The sequence below is a fragment of the Phacochoerus africanus genome, chromosome 9 (genome assembly GCF_016906955.1).
Source record: "Phacochoerus africanus isolate WHEZ1 chromosome 9, ROS_Pafr_v1, whole genome shotgun sequence".
Lineage (NCBI taxonomy): Eukaryota > Metazoa > Chordata > Mammalia > Artiodactyla > Suidae > Phacochoerus > Phacochoerus africanus.
Genome location: NC_062552.1, coordinates 114,995,550 through 115,013,961, shown reverse-complemented (window position 1 = coordinate 115,013,961; position 18,412 = coordinate 114,995,550). Strand labels below are relative to the sequence as shown.

At 43.2% G+C, this 18,412-nt stretch overlaps 1 protein-coding gene across 8 annotated transcripts in view; it reads left to right on the top strand.

Annotated features, from left to right (window-relative positions):
- The window catches only part of TTC7B (tetratricopeptide repeat domain 7B), a 248,625-nt gene that overhangs the window by 150,244 nt on the left and 79,969 nt on the right, over positions 1–18,412 (top strand). For all 8 annotated transcript variants that reach the window (XM_047796155.1, XM_047796154.1, XM_047796150.1 and 5 more), the window contains 2 exons: positions 4,307–4,379; positions 7,165–7,325. In XM_047796155.1, coding sequence (XP_047652111.1) covers positions 4,307–4,379; positions 7,165–7,325 — 234 coding nt within the window. The remainder of the gene's footprint in view (positions 1–4,306; positions 4,380–7,164; positions 7,326–18,412) is intronic.

The following is an 18,412-nucleotide window of genomic DNA, read 5'->3' as shown; positions in this document are numbered from 1 at the left end:
AACAGGAATGATTTCTATTGCTTCTTAAATGTAAATGGATATGTAAAACTCACTTGGACCAGACATACTTTTTTTTTTCCTACGTATTTTAAATCTTCTCACAATTCTGTTAATACTCTTGTTTGGCAATTTTTGTTTAAAAAGAAAACAGTGTAACTCACATAGGGGTGGAACTGCAGATGTAGCGTGTGAAACTTAACTCTTAAGTCAGAATTCGGAAAGGTTTGCTCTCTCTCCTGGATTCAGAAAGGTGATTTTTGAAGACATTCCAGTTGTATGATTGCATCTTAATAATGAGACTCTTGGCTGTTCTACACTCATAAGCTCAGCCCAAGAGGCTGAGCCCATTGGTTTGTCCTGTACAGAAGTATAGAGAAGAAAAACATAGTATTGTGTGCAAAGCTTTCTAAGATTCTGACTTGATCTGAGTGGTGGCTCCTGGGGTCTCTGACACCCTACAGAGAAAAGCAAGGCTGGAAACAGGCGAGCAAGTCTCGGTGACTTGCCCCCAAAATGCAGGAATCTGGCTGCTCCATGAAGGAGAGGTGGCATGGTGTCACTGGGGTTTGTTGCTCAGTGTGGTAGAGGGGACACAATCTTACACTCTTAATTATTTTCCTCTCCCACTCCCAGCTCAAGTTCAAGTTTGAATGTGGTTGCGTTTTTTGGGTCTGCAGTGACCGGCCATCCCAGTGTGTTGGGAACTGAGCAATTTCCCAGAATATGGGACTTTCAAGGCAAAACCCAGAAAAACACTGGGCAAACCAGGACAGTGGGTCATCCTATGTGTAACTAGTGGGAAGTTCCTGAGTAATAGCCTTCAGTAGGTTTGCTCGAATCCCACGTCCACTGTAAACAGGACTGAGGATGACGTCAAGGAAAATTAATTAAATAAGGCAGCAGAGGGATATGGTGGAGAGACCAGGCCTCAGATTTTCACTTCTGGCTTCACCTCTTTTGCTGGATGTTCTCGAACAAGATGCTTACTAGAAGCTGCTTCATGAATTGTGGTTGTTAGTGTTACAGTATTCGTGTCTCATGGGCCAGGTTCAAAACTGATCAGCTTTCTCCGTACTCTGTTCATCTCTAGAGGATGTTGGAGTCTAGGAAAAGGATGAAGTGGACCTTAAGGCATTCTAAGTTTTAGCCAAGTGGTCTGGGAGGCCTGTCCCTGCTTTCCAACAGCAGCCTGGCATGCCTCTCTCAGGGTACTGCTCCCACTGCGCTGTAATGATCACTTTGAGTCTCCCCTCTCCATAGCATTGGGGGAAGCTGCTCAAAGAAAGGTACCTGTATGATTCATCTCCAGGCTCCCTAAAGGCTGGCACAGGGCCTGGCATCACAGTAGGTGCTGCATGATGTGGATGAATGGATGGATGAGTGGTTAGGTGGGTGGACAGATGAGTGGATGGGTGGATGGGTGGATGGATGGATGGATGGATGGCCTCAGTGGTCCAGTAGCCTAACAGTTCTTTCTTTCCCTATGGAAGACAAGTGGAATGAATGGATATGAAGGTGCTTTGACAAGGGGAGCCCTTTGCAAGCATCCCTGTGGTGACCTGTTTAGGTCTCTGGGTTTCTCTTTCCAGCCTCACCAGGTGCTCACAGCCTGGGAATGGGATTTATGGGGCTGCTCTAAATCCAGGTGCAGAGTCCAGCAGGCTTGCACGTTCCCAGATCGCTAATGTCCTTCCTCTCACCTGCATTGCTTGGTGATTTCTGTCGAGCAAGTTTGCTGTGGGCGTGCAGACATGGTTTGGTCGCAGGAGGGCTCGTGCCTGGAGTTGTCCTGCACAGCTGCAGCAAGTTCTTCTGCCTACCGGAGGTGACCACCGTGCACTTTTTCCGGTTTTCTCGAGCAGCTCTGTGTTTCCTTTTTTCCTTCAGAGGCTAAAGTGGCCCGTTCAACTTATTAGACAAATTATTGAAATAAGATTTTTTTTAAACGTGTGTGTTCACTTGTGCCTCCGTGGTAATAATATTCATTATTGGCCAAGTTGACACTTCTCCAGATGTTGTCCTAAGGCACGCCCGTAATGCCAGGATTTCTAGCCCTTCTATTTGTTTCTCAGTGCTGTGGCTCGCAGTTAAAATCATTTGAAGAAGTTAAGGTAGGGCCTTTGGTCAGAGCTATTCTTATCCACACCCTGAGTTCAGCAGACCATGCCAGCTTTTCACTTGGTTGGGGTTCGGCAGAGATAGCTACGATTTGATTGAACGTCATTTATTAAAAAAAAGAAAGAAAGAAAGAAAGAAATCTAAATTGTGCCGAGAAAATTATAGCTCTGTGAAATTCTTTTTGAGGGCTGTAGAAAGCTGGTCTTAAAGAAGATGAGATAAAGTAAATAATGCTAAATAATTCAAAGTTTCTTCATAATTCATTTTGTATTCATTTCCCCTGAATAATTGGGAGAGACAGAAACCATGACATCCCAATCTCACTTTTTATGAACACCAAAGAAGAAAGTTCTTTGATGTACGAATTCATGGAAAAACCAATGCCTGTCAAGTAATAAAAACTGGAGTGTGAGTTGGCCTCCGGTAGAAACAAGGCATGTCAAAGGGCAGCACAGCAAATCCCCAGCCCGGGCCTCTTGGACAAAAGTAAGAAGAGTCCCAAGGCTGTCTTGAGGCAAGATACTAGTGAAGATTCCCCAGGGATGGGAGTTGAGGTGCTTTGCCCTGAAGATTAATAAAGGGAGGAGTTCCCGTCGTGGCACAGCTGAAACGAATCCGACTAGGAGCCATGAGGTTACAGGTTCGATCCCTGGCCTAGCTCAGTGGGTTAAGGATCTGGCGTTGCTGTGAGCCATGGTGTCAGTCGCAGATGTGGCTTGGATCTGATGTTGCTGTGGCTGTGGTATAGGCCGGCAGCTATAGCTCTGATTGGACCCCTAGTCTGGGAACCTCCATATGCTGTGGGTGGGGCCCTAAAAAGACCAAAAAAAAAAGAAAAAAGAAAAAAGATTAATGAAAGGACAGAGGGCCGCCCCACGCCCCCCCTTTCCCCCAGTCCCACACATGAGCTGCCACATTTGCCCAAACAGCGTCCTCAGATTCATTGGACTTGACCTACTTTCTGGATTGCAAACACCCAGAAGACTTTTTAGCCCTTTTCCCTACAGCAGACAGGCAGTCCCACCAAAAAGGCCTTATTATTGCAGAAATAATAAGGTTGCCACAGTGGACTCCGGAACAACTTGGCTTTCTTTCTCCTCTGGAATTTGCTCTCTGATCCTCCCTTAATCACAGAATGTGGGCCAAACAGCCTGAAGGTTTGTTCACTATCTGGGCCCCTCTGTTTATAACTAGTCTGCTCCATGGTGCATTTGAAAGAAAGTAAAAGTTGGCTTTTCTCCTCCCACCAGACTGTTAAACACAGAATTCTGTCTCGTACACAGTCACATTTTGTGTTGCTTGTGGTAAAATACAATTGATTTCCACATAAAAGCAAGAATGACATGTTTGCAGTCGAGTAGGAGGCCAGTAGAGCCTCTTCCCATCAGTGTCAAAAGCCAGTTAATAGACTGAGTCTAGCGTCTGGCCACAGAGTCTTACATCTCACAAGTGTCTAAACAACATGCACCAACTGCATGGAACTTAGGAGAAGCTTCAAACGACTGAATGAGGGGCCTTCATTTTTCCCTCTAGTTCATCAAAAACCCGAACCTCATTTTACAAGCAAAGCCGGGCCTTTGATTTTCATATGGTTGCTCTGAAATCTAAACATTTGGATGAAGTAGCATTAAGGCCAAGCCAAAACTTAACCAAAGCAGCCATCACCTTGCCAATTACACTTAGGGCCTCCCCGTGTCCCAGCATGACACGTGGGCCTCTCCTTCTCAGCCCGAGGGAGGCACCAGTTGGGGAGGTCAGACCTCAGGGCCTGTGGATTCTTCAGCCCCCGGCTCCTTCTCAAAGCCAAGGATCACTGGCTGCATTTCAGATGCTAGATAAAACACAGAAACATGCCCCCGTGTTGTCCCAGGTACACTGGTAAGGGACCTGCGTTTCATTTCTTAGTGGATAAAGGAGAAGCATTTCGATGGAAAAATAAATAGTTAAATTAAATATGTGGCTTTGGTATAGAAATGCAAATGCGGGAGTTCCCTGGTAGCACAACAGGTTAAGGATCCAGCATTGTCACTGCTGTGGCACGGGTTCAAGCCCTGGCCTGGCAACTCTTGCATGCCGCAGGGCGTGGCCAAAACTTTTTTTAAAAAATAAAAATGTAAATGTGAAGAGTCGTTTGACAGGGTAAAAAAAAGCCTCTCTCACATACTAATAGTTGTAAATACTTTTTCAGGGCCCACAGCCTGTCACCTACAGATCACCAAGCAGCTTTCTACCTGGCTCTGCAGCTTGCCATCTCCCGACAGGTCAGTTCTCCAGCATTCCCTACACTTGGTGCCCGTTCTGTTTGTTTTTTTTATTTTTTCCATTATAGCTGGTTTACAGTGTGCTGTCAATTTTCTACTGTACAGCACGGTGACCCAGTTACACATACCTGTATAGATTCTTTTTTCTCACATTCTCATGCTCCATCATAAGGGACATGCAGGGCGTAGCTGGTCTTCTTTCATTCCCCTGAGGCTGGCCTGAGCCAGAGACTCTTCTCAGAGGACGCCAACTCCTCACAGCAAAGACCCTGGTGTTTTGGTCAGTTGGAGCATTAGCTGTGAAGACATAGGCATGCCAGGCTCTGCTTTGGGTGGTTAAATCCGCTATCTGGCGGGCCCAACCTGGGGATGCAGCACGCGGCGTACACCTTGAACCTGGGAGTCATCAGAGAGCCTCAGTCCCAGAGCCTAGGGCTCAGCTGCATGGTGGGGACTTAGTCACTGGTGGGGCCTGGTGGTCATGAAGGTATCAGTGATTGACAGGAAGATGGCAGCGGGTATAGACAAAAGATACCAGTTTCTTTCAAATATGTAGACGCTATGAACCATTACACACGGTGGCTCCTCGAAATAGGAGACGCCACAGAGTTCTCGCTGGAGGGGCAAGCTTTGCTGGCCTTCATGGTCCCGAAGGCAGCTTCCAGAAGCTGCCTTCGCCATTCTCATGCCCTCCCGCCCCCTCCCAGCTGTTCTGGAGATGCTGGCTGCATGCCTGCCTGCTCACCAGGTGCACGACACGGGTGGTAACCCCAGCACATTCCTGAGTGCTGACTGCAGGGTGAATCAAAGGCCAGTTCCCCAGACATGTCAGTCCCCTGGCAGGCCTGGGCTGGGCGTGTGCCTCTCACTTCCCAGAGGCCTGGGAATGGTGCTGAGAAGTGGCTCCTATTGGTGACCTGGGGACTGGAGAAACCAAGAGAGCTCTTCTGGAGAAGTCCTCTCACCTGGAATCGTGGGGCACACAGCTAGGCTAATCACAAGCTGCTGCGGCAATAGCTGCAGGCAGGGGACAACCCCCCCCCCAAAATCCGGTCTCTCATCATCACCTCCAGGAAGCCCCCTTTCTGCAGCAGCCTGTTCCTGTCCTTCCTCCTGCCCAGCTCTCTTGTTCCGTGTCTTTCTCACTAGACTTCAGGTTGCATGAGGGCAGGAAGCCACATCTGTCCTCCTCATGGCTCTGCTCTGGCAGCTGGACCACTGCCTGATGTGTGATAGGCGCTGATACTTGTTGAATGAAGGAACCCGTGTTGAATTCACGTCGGGGCTTCAAGGCGGCCCAGCCCCGAAGGGCATCATCTTGAACCTCGTATCAGTTTTTCCCTGATTACACGGGTCGTTCCCAAAAGTGGATATTATGAGTGTCCCTGCCTTTTGACCCTCCCAGAATACCAGGCTGCGTGCTGGTCACACAGCAGCCTGTCCCCCTGGGGAGAGGAGAAGTAGATGGAGCCTTGTGGGTACAGCAGCAGCCTTCATGGGCATGCAGCATGACACGAGGCAGGGTGGCCGGGTGGCCGGGCGGCCGCCTTATCCTTAGAGCCAGTGCCATTTCACCAGGAGGAGAGGATGGGAGAGGAATTGGAGGGAGGGCCACTGGCTCAGTCACTCAGGGGGTGACCTTGCTCAAGTCACTTCACCTCTCTGGACTTCGGGTCCCCACCCCCACCGCATGAAATGACTGGTGGGGCCCTCTGTGAGAGCTGAGATTCTACAGCTCAAAAGCAGAAGGCCTCTCTACCAGCATTTTTAACAGACAGTCATCAAAAAATGGAATTTCTGAGAGGAATACAAATGGATTTGGGACACAGAAGTCATGGCTTCCTACGAAGGAGTGAGGTTACCGAGGGTTTGGGAAGAAGCCCAGCGTCGAGAGGGGATCCGGCACAGGGCCCAGAGTTGGAGGGGAGATAGGAGGGCGATTTTGTAAGAACGCCTCAGCCTTGAAAGGGTTTCGAAACCCAGCTTCGGGTCCTAATTCTCCCTAGGTACTGTTAAACCTGCCCAGAATCTCAGGTGTTCAAATATCCATGATGTACGCGTTTGATCAACCCTTGCACTTGGGTGATTTTGAAGAAATCCGCTGTTGGATTTTAGACGTTAAGGTTGTACCTTTTCCTCCTCAAATTTGGATACATCTGCTTTGTATGTGGCATTGCAATTTGTTTCTTGGATGGAGTTATTTTGGATTGTAGTTTGGAAAGGTGTGGGGTTTTTGTTTGCCTGTTTGCATATTTCCTTGATGTCTAATGGAGATCCAGGACAAAGACGCTTGAAAAGACTCACTTGGAAAGCTCTGTCTAAGGTTTTGACACTTATTAATAAGTATCGTCAGCAATACTTAAAAAAAAGAGAGAGAGAGAGAAAACAGTTCAGCTAAGGCTAACTCCGCTAAAAACTTCCGGCAATTTGTTATGTGTCTCCATTTAGAATGAAGTTATCTCGGGCATAATGAAAAGTAAATCAGTTCTGTGGAAAGAGAGAAACCGTTTGTTTAGGGAGAAATAAGGGATTTGGTATGGGCTGTTCTCCTGGGAAACAAGCGTCTCTTGTGTCACTTCATTCGTCACACTGTCACTTGAAGGAGGCCTCTGTTGCCACATCTGTGGTTCACATCTTGGGACTGTCAGAAAGACAGCTTCACATGTGGCAGAAAGGGAAGCAGCTCCCAATAGTGACAGAGCGTCAGGTGCTCAAGTGGTGGCTTCGTGTGTGTGTGTGTGTGTGTGTGTGTGTAACAAGTCTTTTCGGTTTTGTTTTAAACCAGATACCCGAGGCTCTGGGATACGTCCGCCAAGCCCTTCAACTTCAAGGCGACGATGCCAACTCCCTGCACCTCCTTGCCCTCCTGCTCTCAGCACAGAAGCATTACCATGATGCTCTGAACATCATTGACATGGCCCTGAGTGAATACCCCGAAAACTTTATGTAAGTCTTGCCCCGTAGATGGAAGGTGTTACATTTACTTCTTTCCTGTGCCTTCTCTTCAGCCTGTCTAAGCCCTTCACGGGACACCCCAGTGGCAAACAGTCCAGAATTCCCCTCCCTCTTGCTTTCTCGTGATGTTTAGACACGAATGTCATCTGTCAGGTCAACCTTCCTAAATTGAAATTCTCTCCATTCTTCCCCCATGTATACCTTTGGGGCACACCCGATGATTTTAAATGGATTATGGTGAACATTTTTATATTGATAGGCATTTTAAAAGGTTCATGAGAAAAAAATACAGCTGCACAGCAAAGTGTGATTTCATAGAATTGTTGCCCAGAGGGAGACTCTTAAGAATTTTTAAATGAGTTGTTTTAAATTCAATTTAAAGGAACATGTTAATATACGTGGAGGTGGCAGAAGCTGTATAGAGCAAACTCCAAAGACTGAAATTTGGGGAACGTTGCTTTACAGCTTCTTTGCCCTCTGTTGCCAAGGACGCTCATTAGTTCCAGGTGATTAGTATATTTTAGGCAACTTTGATGAGGATACCTGACCTCTCTGTATCTTCGTTTTATTCTCTAAGAAGTGGAATTCCTTCAGTCCGTCAACAGTGTCTGCAAGTAATCTAAGAGTTGTCCTTACAAACTGCCATGTGATGGAATTGTCTGCTTATCTCCACCTCTTCCCTCTGAATCCCTGAATCCAGGCCCGCTGGTTAGGCTCTGTTGAGAAGGACATTGTCTTTTGGGTGACACGGTTCCCATTTTATCCTCAGTGGAGTAGCTTAGTAACCAGTGGCCAGAAACAGTAAACAGTCGCGCAGGCTGGCAGGTTCTAATTGTCTAAGTGGCAGGGTCAGCAGTGGGCGGGGGCCGGGGGAGAAGGGAAGGCTGGCTCTCTTCACTTTCAGAAATAATGCAGTCGCAAATTTGAAGTGGATCGGCCTTGGCTTTATTTCTCTGCCTCATCACCTCACTGTGGTTTTAATCAGTGTGTTTCAGCAGCTCCCCTTGGAAAATTGGTTCACACATTTCCATTACAAACATTGCTTTGTCTTCAAGTGAAAAGGGCACTTCTCCTGTCCCCATCGAGAAAATTCTCATTATAATCCAGGAAACCTCTGACTAGAGAGTTCTTTTGTAGGTTCAGCTATTTATGCAGAGTGAATTAAAGAGCTTTGCTGCAGTGTTTCACTTCTTGCTGATCTCAAACCTGCTCTTTTGCACACCGAGTACATTTCTGGATTTTATCCAAAGCTGTCTAGTCCGTGGAACCTTAGAGGGTGCAAGCACTTAAAAAAATACCCAGGCCTTTACCCATCCGTCGTAAAGCACAGCCTGATGCAATTGCATTCGGTGTCTCTCACCAACATTTATAAATTAGCCGTCCCTCCCCAGCACCTTCCTTAGCTGTGAGACATTAGACTCCAGTGTGTGGCTCCTGCATAGACAGCCTGGGGTGTCATCCGAGAGGAGGCTTATTAAACTAATAGCCACACCGCACAGTAAGCAGTAAACAGTGGTGGCTAATATGGTAATGCCTCCAAGTGACAGCAGCTGACAGCCTTTTCAAGTAGTAGAACTAAGGAACAGCAGTAGAGATATTTGAGGAATGCAAGCCTGTTATTTTAATGTTAAGCTGTAAGCTCAAAAAAGCCAAGCATATGGCAGTAGGGCTGAGAGCAGTGGATGACTTGTTTGCTTTTTAAATATTTGTATTTTTTCCTTTGTGATGGGAAACTTCTTCCCAAGAACCCTTTATTAAAAGTTGGGGCCAGATGTATTCAGTGAATCCCATGGTGTTGTTTTTTTTTTTTTCTTTCCCCCCAACCTAGGTCAAACATTTCAACACCAACCTAAACAAGATGACGTGGGCACTTGTCCCAACTGCCATGTAGCATTATCTGTTTGTTTGTGACAAGCCTGTCTCCAGCAGAGGAAGCCTGGGATGGCCTCGTGTTTCTCGAGTCCCAGTGGCCATTAACCTCCCACGGGCTGCGTCTGTGGTAGGTGGCTCGTCAGCCTCTGCTGGATGGAGGTGAGAGCCCGTCCCACTGTGAGGGTCAGGCCTGCCCAACTGTTGAACGGAGAACTCACTTAACCGGCCTCTGAGCCTGATGCAGAGAAGTACAGAATTTTTTGGTCCCTGTTAAGTTTATTCAAGATACTTAACCACCAACTTATCTCATGGCAACAGTAAGGGTGGGTAAACCCTGGCTAGACCAGCTGCTCCTCCAAGGGCGTTCAGCTGTCCTCGCAAGCACATTGAAGGCATTTGTGCGTGGTTCTCCATGGTAGAGAGAAATTCATATTTTATCACTACTGCTAATACAGTGTCTTCAAATGTGATATTTTAGAATGCTTTAAAATTTTTAAATGTTGAGTAGAAGCAAAATACTATTTATTAAATCTATATAAGATAATAATATAGGAGTTCCTGTTGTAGCTCAGCAGTAATGAACCTGACTGGTATCCATGATCCCTGGCCCCACTCAGTGAGTTAAGGATCCAGCCATTGCCCTGAGCTGTGGTGTAGGTTGCAGATGCAGCTCGGATCCCGTGTTACTGTGGCTGTAGCTCTGACTCCACCCTTAGCCTGGGAACTTCCACATGTTGCAGATGGGGTCCTAAAGAAAAAAAAAAAAAAAGATAATAGTACAACTAACAGGAGTTCCTGCTGTGGTGCAGTGGGTTAATGATCCAGCTCCTCTCTGTGGTGTTGCCTGTTCGATCCCTGGCCCAGCACAGAGGGTTAAGGATCTGGTGTTGCTGCAGCTGTGGCGTAGCTAACAGATGTAGCCTGGATTCTGTACCCTGGTCCAGGAACTTCCAAATGCCTTGGGTACAGTCAAAAAAGGGAAATAATAGGAGTTCCCGTTGTGGCTCAGCAGAAACGAATCCAACTGGGAACCATGAGGTCATGGGTTAGATCCCTGGCCCCACTCAGTGGGTTAAGGTTCTGGCATTGCTGTGGCTGCGGTGTAGGTCGGCAGCAACAGCTCTGATTAGACCCCTAGCCTGGGAACCTCCTCCATTTTTAGGGCTGCAAGTGCGGCCCTAAAAAGCAAATAAAATAAAATAGAAAAAAAAGGGGAAATAATAATAATGATAATAACATAACTAACATAACATAAGCAAGCCTACTTCTTCCTTTTAGGAAATGACTACTGTTGCCTGTGAATTTCCTGTGCACTCCGCTATCCTGTCCCCCTACCTCTAGCTTCACAGGCTAGCCACCATCCTGCTTTCTCTTGTGTTTCTGTACCGTATGTGTTGATACTCCTAAATAGTAAACATTTCTAGTTTTGATTATTTTCAAATAATTTTTCATGGAATCGTACCAGATATATCCTTGCACTACTCGCTTTCAACCCTTAGCAGTATTTTCCTGAGGGTCATCCTTCTTCTTTTTTTTTTTTTGTCTTTTGTCTTTTGTCTTTTTTGTTGTTGTTGTTGTTGTTGCTATTTCTTGGGCCGCTCCCGCAGCATATGGAGGTTCCCAGGCTAGGGGTTGAATCGGAGCTGTAGCCACCGGCCTACGCCAGAGCCACAGCAACGCGGGATCCGAGCCGCGTCTGCAACCTACACCACAGCTCACGGCAACGCCGGACCCTTAACCCACTGAGCAAGGGCAGGGACCGAACCCGCAACCTCATGGTTCCTAGTCGGATTCGTTAACCACTGCGCCACGACGGGAACTCCGCTGAGGGTCATCCTTCTTGCATACAGCAGCAATTTCTGCATTTATACTGATGAATGGTATTTATATAAATATAAACTTAACTTTCTGGGCTGCCGTAAGCGGATATGTGGGTTGTTTTCTGCTCTTGTGACCGACGCTGCTGTAAATGTTCTTGCACAATTCTGCCGGTGCCCACGTGCAAGCGTTTCGTCAGGTAGACACCTAGGAGTGAAATTGTTGGCTCGTAGGATGCATGTATCTTCAGTTTTACCAGATAATTCCAAGCCATTTTCCAAAGCGGTTGTGCCAGTTTATATCCCCAGCAGCAGCGCCGGGGACCCACGTGGCTCCCAACACCAGCTCTTGTTGGTTGCTGGTTCACGTATCACATTGGAGTTTCAGTTGCATGGCCTTCATGATTCATGAGGTTGTTTCTTGGTCCCTTAGGTGTTCCCTTTTATGAAGCACATCTGGAGATCCTTTTCTTTTCTAATTGGGTTTTTCTTTCTCGTACTAATTTGTAAGATTTCTTTACATATTATGGTGAAAAATGCTTTTGTTGATTCTATATATTGTAAAAATCTTCTTCCAATCTGTGTCTTATCTTCACTTTCTCCTAATGATGTCTTTTCACGAAGAGATGTTCTTAATTTTAAAGTATAGAGGAATTCATCAATCGTATCCATGGCTAGTACCTCTGTGTCTAGTTTAAGAAACTTTTCCTAGGTTATCTTCCTTCTAAAGTCCTCTCGTGTTCTCGTTCATCTCTGAAGTCCATCCGAAATTGATTGTTTTATGTATGTGTGGTGTAAGGGACCCAGTGTGATGTTTTTCTCATGTGGACACCCAGTTGTTCCCGCATCATGTATTGAAAAGGTTCCTTTCCCTGTTTCTCCTGAGGGCCCCTTCGATCTGAAAGTGAAGACCCATCTGTTTGAGGGGCTGTTTCTGAGCTTTCCCCTGGGTTGCTTTGGTCAGGGGGCCCGTCTCTGTGTGATTGCCACTCTGTCATCTTTCTTACAACTTTATTAACTTGCTCCTCACGGATGTCCTGGCTGTTCTGAGACCTTTGGCTTTCAAATAAATTTTCAAATTAGCTTTTCAAGTTACACACACACACACATGCAAAAAAAAAAAAAATCTGTTGAGAGTTTGATTGGAATTACATTGAATCTAATAGCTTATTTTGGGGACAATTAGATATTTATGATATCTATGGCCATTGTATCTCAATTATTTAAGCCATTATATCTCTAATCTCATCTACGGCCATATCTCTAATTATTGAGGCCTTTTAAAAAATACTTAAACATTTTTTATTAAAGTATAGTTGATTTACAATGTGTCAATTTTAAAAAATACTTTTTAAATGAAGTTTCATAGTTTCCTTCTTAAAGATTTTGCTGATATTTACTATATTTATCACTAGTTACCTGAAAAAACTTCTATGCTTTTCTTGTTTTTGTTTGTTGGTTTGTTTTGTTTTTGTTTTTCGGTTTTTGGTTTTTTTTGCTTTGCTTTTTTTTTAGGGCCACACCCATGGCATATGGAGGTTCCCAGGCTAGGGGTTGAATTGGAGCTACAGCTGCCGGCCTACGCCACAGCCATAGCAACACAGGATCTGAGCCATGTCTGTGACCTACACCACAGCTCACGGCAACACCAGATCCTTAACCCACTGAGTAAGGCCAGGGATCGAACCCACAACCTCATGGTTCCTAGTTGGATTTGTTTCCGCTGTGCCAGGACGGGAACTTCCTATGCTTTTCTATTTAAACCTCTACTTAAAAGAATTTCCTTCTTCCCAAGAAGGCTTGCTGAGAAGGTTTTTTTAAAAATCAAGAATTGATATTGAATTTTATCAAATGCTTTTTCCATATTTATTGAGGTAATTGTATGACTTTACTCATTTAATCTGTGAATGCTATTTGATATTTTTAAATGTTAAATTAAACTTGCCTTCTTGGAATAACCCCAACTTGATCATGATCTGTTAACTTTTTAATGGATTCAGTTTACTAATTTTTTAAAGAACATTTACGTTTATGTTCATGTGTGAAATAGCTTGTAATTTTCCTTTCTCATTATATCCTTGTCAGGTTTTGGCATCGAGATTAGCCCAGCCTCATAAAATGAGTTGGAGTAGTTCTTTTTTCTGTGTTTTGGAATCTTTGTGTAAGATTGGACTTATTTTTTCCTAGCATAATAAATTTTGGTAGAATTTGCCTGTAGAGCCATTTGGGGCTGGTCTTTTTTCCACGGAAGGGCTTCTGATGCTTTTTATTTTTTTATTTTTATTTTTTATTAAAGTATAGTTGATTTACAATGTTGTGCCAGTTCTGATGCTTTTTGAAAATGATTATAGGATATTCAGGTTTCCTACTTCTTATTTTATTAAGCTAGTTTAATATACCATATATATATTTTAAGAATTTGTCCATTTAATCTAAATTCTAAATTTTATTGGTATACAGTTGTTTATAATGTTTTTAAATTATTTATTGTCTTACAGCATCTGTGGTCAAGTCTTTTTTATTCCTAATACTGTTTAAGTGACTTCTTTTTTCTTCCTTGTTTATAATGTTTTTAAATTATTTATTGTCTTACAGCATCTGTGGTCAAGTCTTTTTTATTCCTAATACTGTTTAAGTGACTTCTTTTTTCTTCCTTGAACAGTCTTGCCAGACTGTGATCCTGTCTGAAACATGGATCTTTTCAATGAACCAGTATCTTCTTTTATCATCTCAAATATATAGTTTCTTTCTCTTTTATAAATTTCTGTCCCTATTCCTATGATTTCTTTTCTTCTGTTTTCTTGGAGTTTATTCTCTTTTGTTTTAGTTGGTTTTCCTTTTTAATATTTTAAATTGGCTGTTTAATTCATTAGTGTTTTGCCTTTCTTATTTTCTGACCTAAGCATTTAAGGTAAACTATTCTGCTAAATATTGCTTTAGCTATAAACCACAAGTTTTAATATGTGAAATTTTTCTTATTCTTTTTATGCATTCATTATTTTAGAATTGTGTTTTATAATTATAATTGTCAAATATGTGGAGTTTTTTTACTTATCTTTTGTCAGTGGGCTTTTTAACTTCACTGAAATTTGACATTTGTTGTGGCTTGCTTTGTGGCCCTGCATGTGGTCACTTCTTATAAATATTTCCTGTGCTTAAAAAGAATCTTTTCTGCATTTGGGGGGTAAATTTTTATATATTTCATTAGGTTAGGCTATCAACTATGCTTTTCAGATCTTCTTTACTCATTAATAATTTTTGTTATTGAGCAGAGGTATGTTGAAATCTACCGCCAGGATGGTTGATCATTCTGTTTTACCACATAGTTATAGCAATTTTTGCTTTATGTATTTTAAAATTGTGCTATTCGGTATATTTAAATTCAGAATTGCTATGTCTTCCTGGTAAACGCAACCTTTTATCAATATGTAAGAAGTTGCATAATTTATTTTACCTGAAAGTCTATCTTGCATAATGTAAACATACATCCACATACAAATATCCACATGTATGTGTACATATACATATATATACACACACAATGTGTGTGTGTGTGTGTGTGTGTTTGGAATATTTTATTCCACTCTCTTACTTTGAACTTTTTATATTCTAACGTGTTGGTTGTACTCTTGTACTCATTATGTATATAGCTGTTTGTTGTTTTTTAACCCCGGCTGACAGTCTTATCTGGAACACATTTTTCCTTTACTAATTTGGAAAAGAAGCATTCTATTTTGGTTGTTGTTGTTTAGTGATTACCCTAGAAATTTTAGTGAGGGTCTATTGCTGACAAACTTTTTCACTTTGTTTCTAAAATTGTATCTGGCTTTACTCTCAAAAGAGATTTTCAAACTGGATCTATGATTATAGTCTCACAGTTACTGTCAGCACAGTGATCTTGCTCCTTTTGTGGTTGTTAAGAAGTCAACTGTTTGTTTAATTTTAATTCGTTTTAATGTCATCTGTCTTTTCTCTTTGGCTGCTTTAATTGCCATTGATACTTGACATTTTCACTGTGATATGGCTGAGAATGGATCCTGCTCAGGGTTCACCAGACTTTTTAAAACTGTGGATTGGTATTGTTTACATTGTTTATCATTTCTAGAAAATTCCCAGCCATTATTTCTTCTCTCAGAGTTGGCATACAGTTGGATCTTGCTTTTTTATTTGGCTTGATAAATTCTGCCTTTTGTCTCAAGTGTTTGATCCATTCACATTTAATATAATTCATGATGGTTGACTGTATGTCTGCCATTTCTGTATGTGCCTTGTCCATTTTTGCTTCTCTTACAAAGCTGCCTTTTTCTTCCATTGAAAATTTGCTTGTTAAAACCCTTTAATGATTACATAAACAAAAGAATGAAAAATTAGTGTTTGCTGATGATATATTAAATGTCTTTAACACATTGTAAATTTTTCCCAAAATAAAATTTAACAAAGTACACATTTTTATATTGAACAGTGTTCATAAATTCCAATAGATTCACTAGCTCTTGTATTTGAAATAAGAGCCTCGATCTTTCTTCTTTTAAGATACAGCTTTGCAAAAATCTCCTGATACACGTTACTTAGTAATTTTCCTCACTAGCCCAAGAATGTAGAAGCTGGTGCCAGGTGATACTGGGAACGACTTTCTCCCCTGAAGACTGTGTGGCCGGGGCTTAGTCAGACTTTGTGTTTCATTCATTTTTAGATAAAATATCGCAGTGAGAACTGACAGCTTGTTACTTTTGTCTTTGGAAAATATATCAGATAGTATTATACCCATGGTGGCGTTTGAGAAGTTTAGTATAACGTAACAGAGATGTTTAATTCTAAGTCAGCCAGCCTTCCAGTGGTTGCTAAGGACAGCCACGCCAGGGGGTATTTTCTTGCCCTGAGACAAATCGTGGTTGTCTATCTTTCCTAATTACAGATTTTCGGCGGATTTGAATTTTACTCTTCCCTAGATAAACCAAACACATGCAGGCCTGAAGTCAGGCGCTCTCAGAGAGGTCATCAAATCAACAGCACACCTAAGAAATCATCATATGTTACCATAAAATACAAAAAAGTAGCATTTGAAACCTCTCAAAGATACAAATACAAGCGGGATCATTGTGGTGCTTGGACAATTCTTCTAAGTGTGTTTTCTGACCCATGGCTTTGATCCAAACCCTCTCCCCCCGCAGGTGGTCTTCTGCACGTGGAAGCAGATTTTGTCAGACATCACACTTCTCTTTACACCAACAGACACTAACTATACGGAAAGAAATTAACATATATAACATTCATTCATTCACCCATTTGTTCATTCATTTAGCAATAATAACCACTAGCATTTATGCACCGCTTTAGTTTTTTTTATTTTTTTATTGCAGTTGATTTACAGTGTTCTGTCAATCTCTACTGTACAGCAAAGTAACCCAGTCATACACACATATATATCCATTCTTTTTCTCATATTATCATCTATCATGTTCTATCACAAGTGATTAGATACAGTTCCCTGTGCTATACAGCAGGACCTCATTGTTTATCTGTTCTAAATGGAATACTTTGCACCTACTAACCCCAAAGCCCCCTCTATCCGACCCCTCCCCACCCCCACCCCCGGCAGCCATAAGTCTGTTCTCCATGTCTGTGAGTCTGTTTCTGTTCTGTAAATAGGTTCATCTGTATGCACGGTTTTGTGACAGGCAACTCTTATCATCACTTTACATATTTTAAACCGATTAATCATCATGAAAACATCAAAGGTTGGTAGAATTATCATCCCCATTTTACAGATAAGGAAACTAAGGCACAGAGCAGTTTAGTGGTTTGTCCACGATTATGCACCAAGTCATGCTTTGAACCCAGGCAGCCTGGCCTCGGCCTCTGTCCTCTGTGCCTTTGAAGCATTGAGTTCTGACCCCATTGCAGTTGCCATGTGAGGTGTTGGGGTGCTGCCACGTACAAGAGAATGACAGTTGATGCTCTCTTCGAGCTAATGATCCAGATGAGCAGGATTTTTATTCCGTCTCCTCTGTTGATCTCTTCAATAAGCCAGAAAGCATGATGAAGATGATGCTTTTCTTGAGTGGAGGATATATCTGTTTTTTTTTTTTTTTAAATCATTACTTGGCAAGTAAGACTGTGCCTTTTTCTCACTCGGTCTCACTTAACACACACTCTCGCAGAGAAACTCAGTTTAAGTTGAAATATCATATTGAGTAATGTTTTGATATAGTGATTACTGAGAGGCCAGGTGTCATGGGCTATTTTTATCTGAGCTGAGTGGTGAAGTAATGAACATGCCCATCTCATTTGCATTTGATAGAAAGTTGGACCACAAGGAAAGAGGCTGTTCATCTTATTAAGCTAGAAAAATGATCCATGGATACTGGAGGGTGTCTGGTGGGGATGAGTGCAAAGTAACCAATTCACTGAGAGATGCCCATCCCTCAGATGCAAGTTGGGGAGAGGAGATCTTTGGCCAACGGAGAGTGGGTGACAGCCTATGAGACACTGCAGATCAAAGTGGAGTGGATTCAGGGATGCAGTAGCTTATTTAAAATCAACCTTCACGACGAGAAAACAACTTGAATTTAAAAAAAAAATGGGCAAAGGACTTGAATTGACATTTCTCCAAAGCAGATGTTCAAATGGCCAATGAGCACATGAAAATATTCTTAGCATCACTAATCGTTAGGGAACTGCAAATCAAACGCACAATGAGATACCATTAGGATGACTAGCTATTAAAAAAGGAAAAAAGAAAGAAATAGTAACAGATGTTGGAGAGGATATGGAGAAGCTGGAGCCTCCGTGTTCTGTTGGTGGGAATGTAAAATGGTCCAGCTGCCGTGGGAAATAATATGGCAGTTCCTAACAAAAATAAAAGTAGAGTACCATGTGACCCAGCAATTCCACCGCTGGATAAATACTCAAAAGAATTGATAGAAGGAACTCGAACAGATGTTGTACATGCGAGTTTATAGTAGCAATATTCATAGTATCCAAAAGGTGACGTGACCTAAGTGTCCACGGATGGATGAACGGATAAGCAAAAGGTGTATATACGGACAACAGACTATTATGTCGCCTTAAAAAGGAAGGAACGTCTAACACGTGTTACAACGTGGATGGACACACAGTCCCCGTGGTCTCCCTTGGCACCTCGGAAACAAGCAGAGCGAAACAAACCAGAACCTCAGGATGTTCGAAGTGAGGACACACAGGAGGTGAAGGGAGGACGTGGGTCAAGCAGCCAGGGTTCGCAGGAGCGGGTTCCGTTCTAGGACCCATGGCACCGTTCGGCCTCTGATCCTGGCGAGATGCCTTGTCCACCTCTGGTCCCATGGAGCCAGCCAGCTTCCCAGCATCCTGCCGCGTTCTTCCTTTCTGGTGCCTTCTTGACTCTGGGTG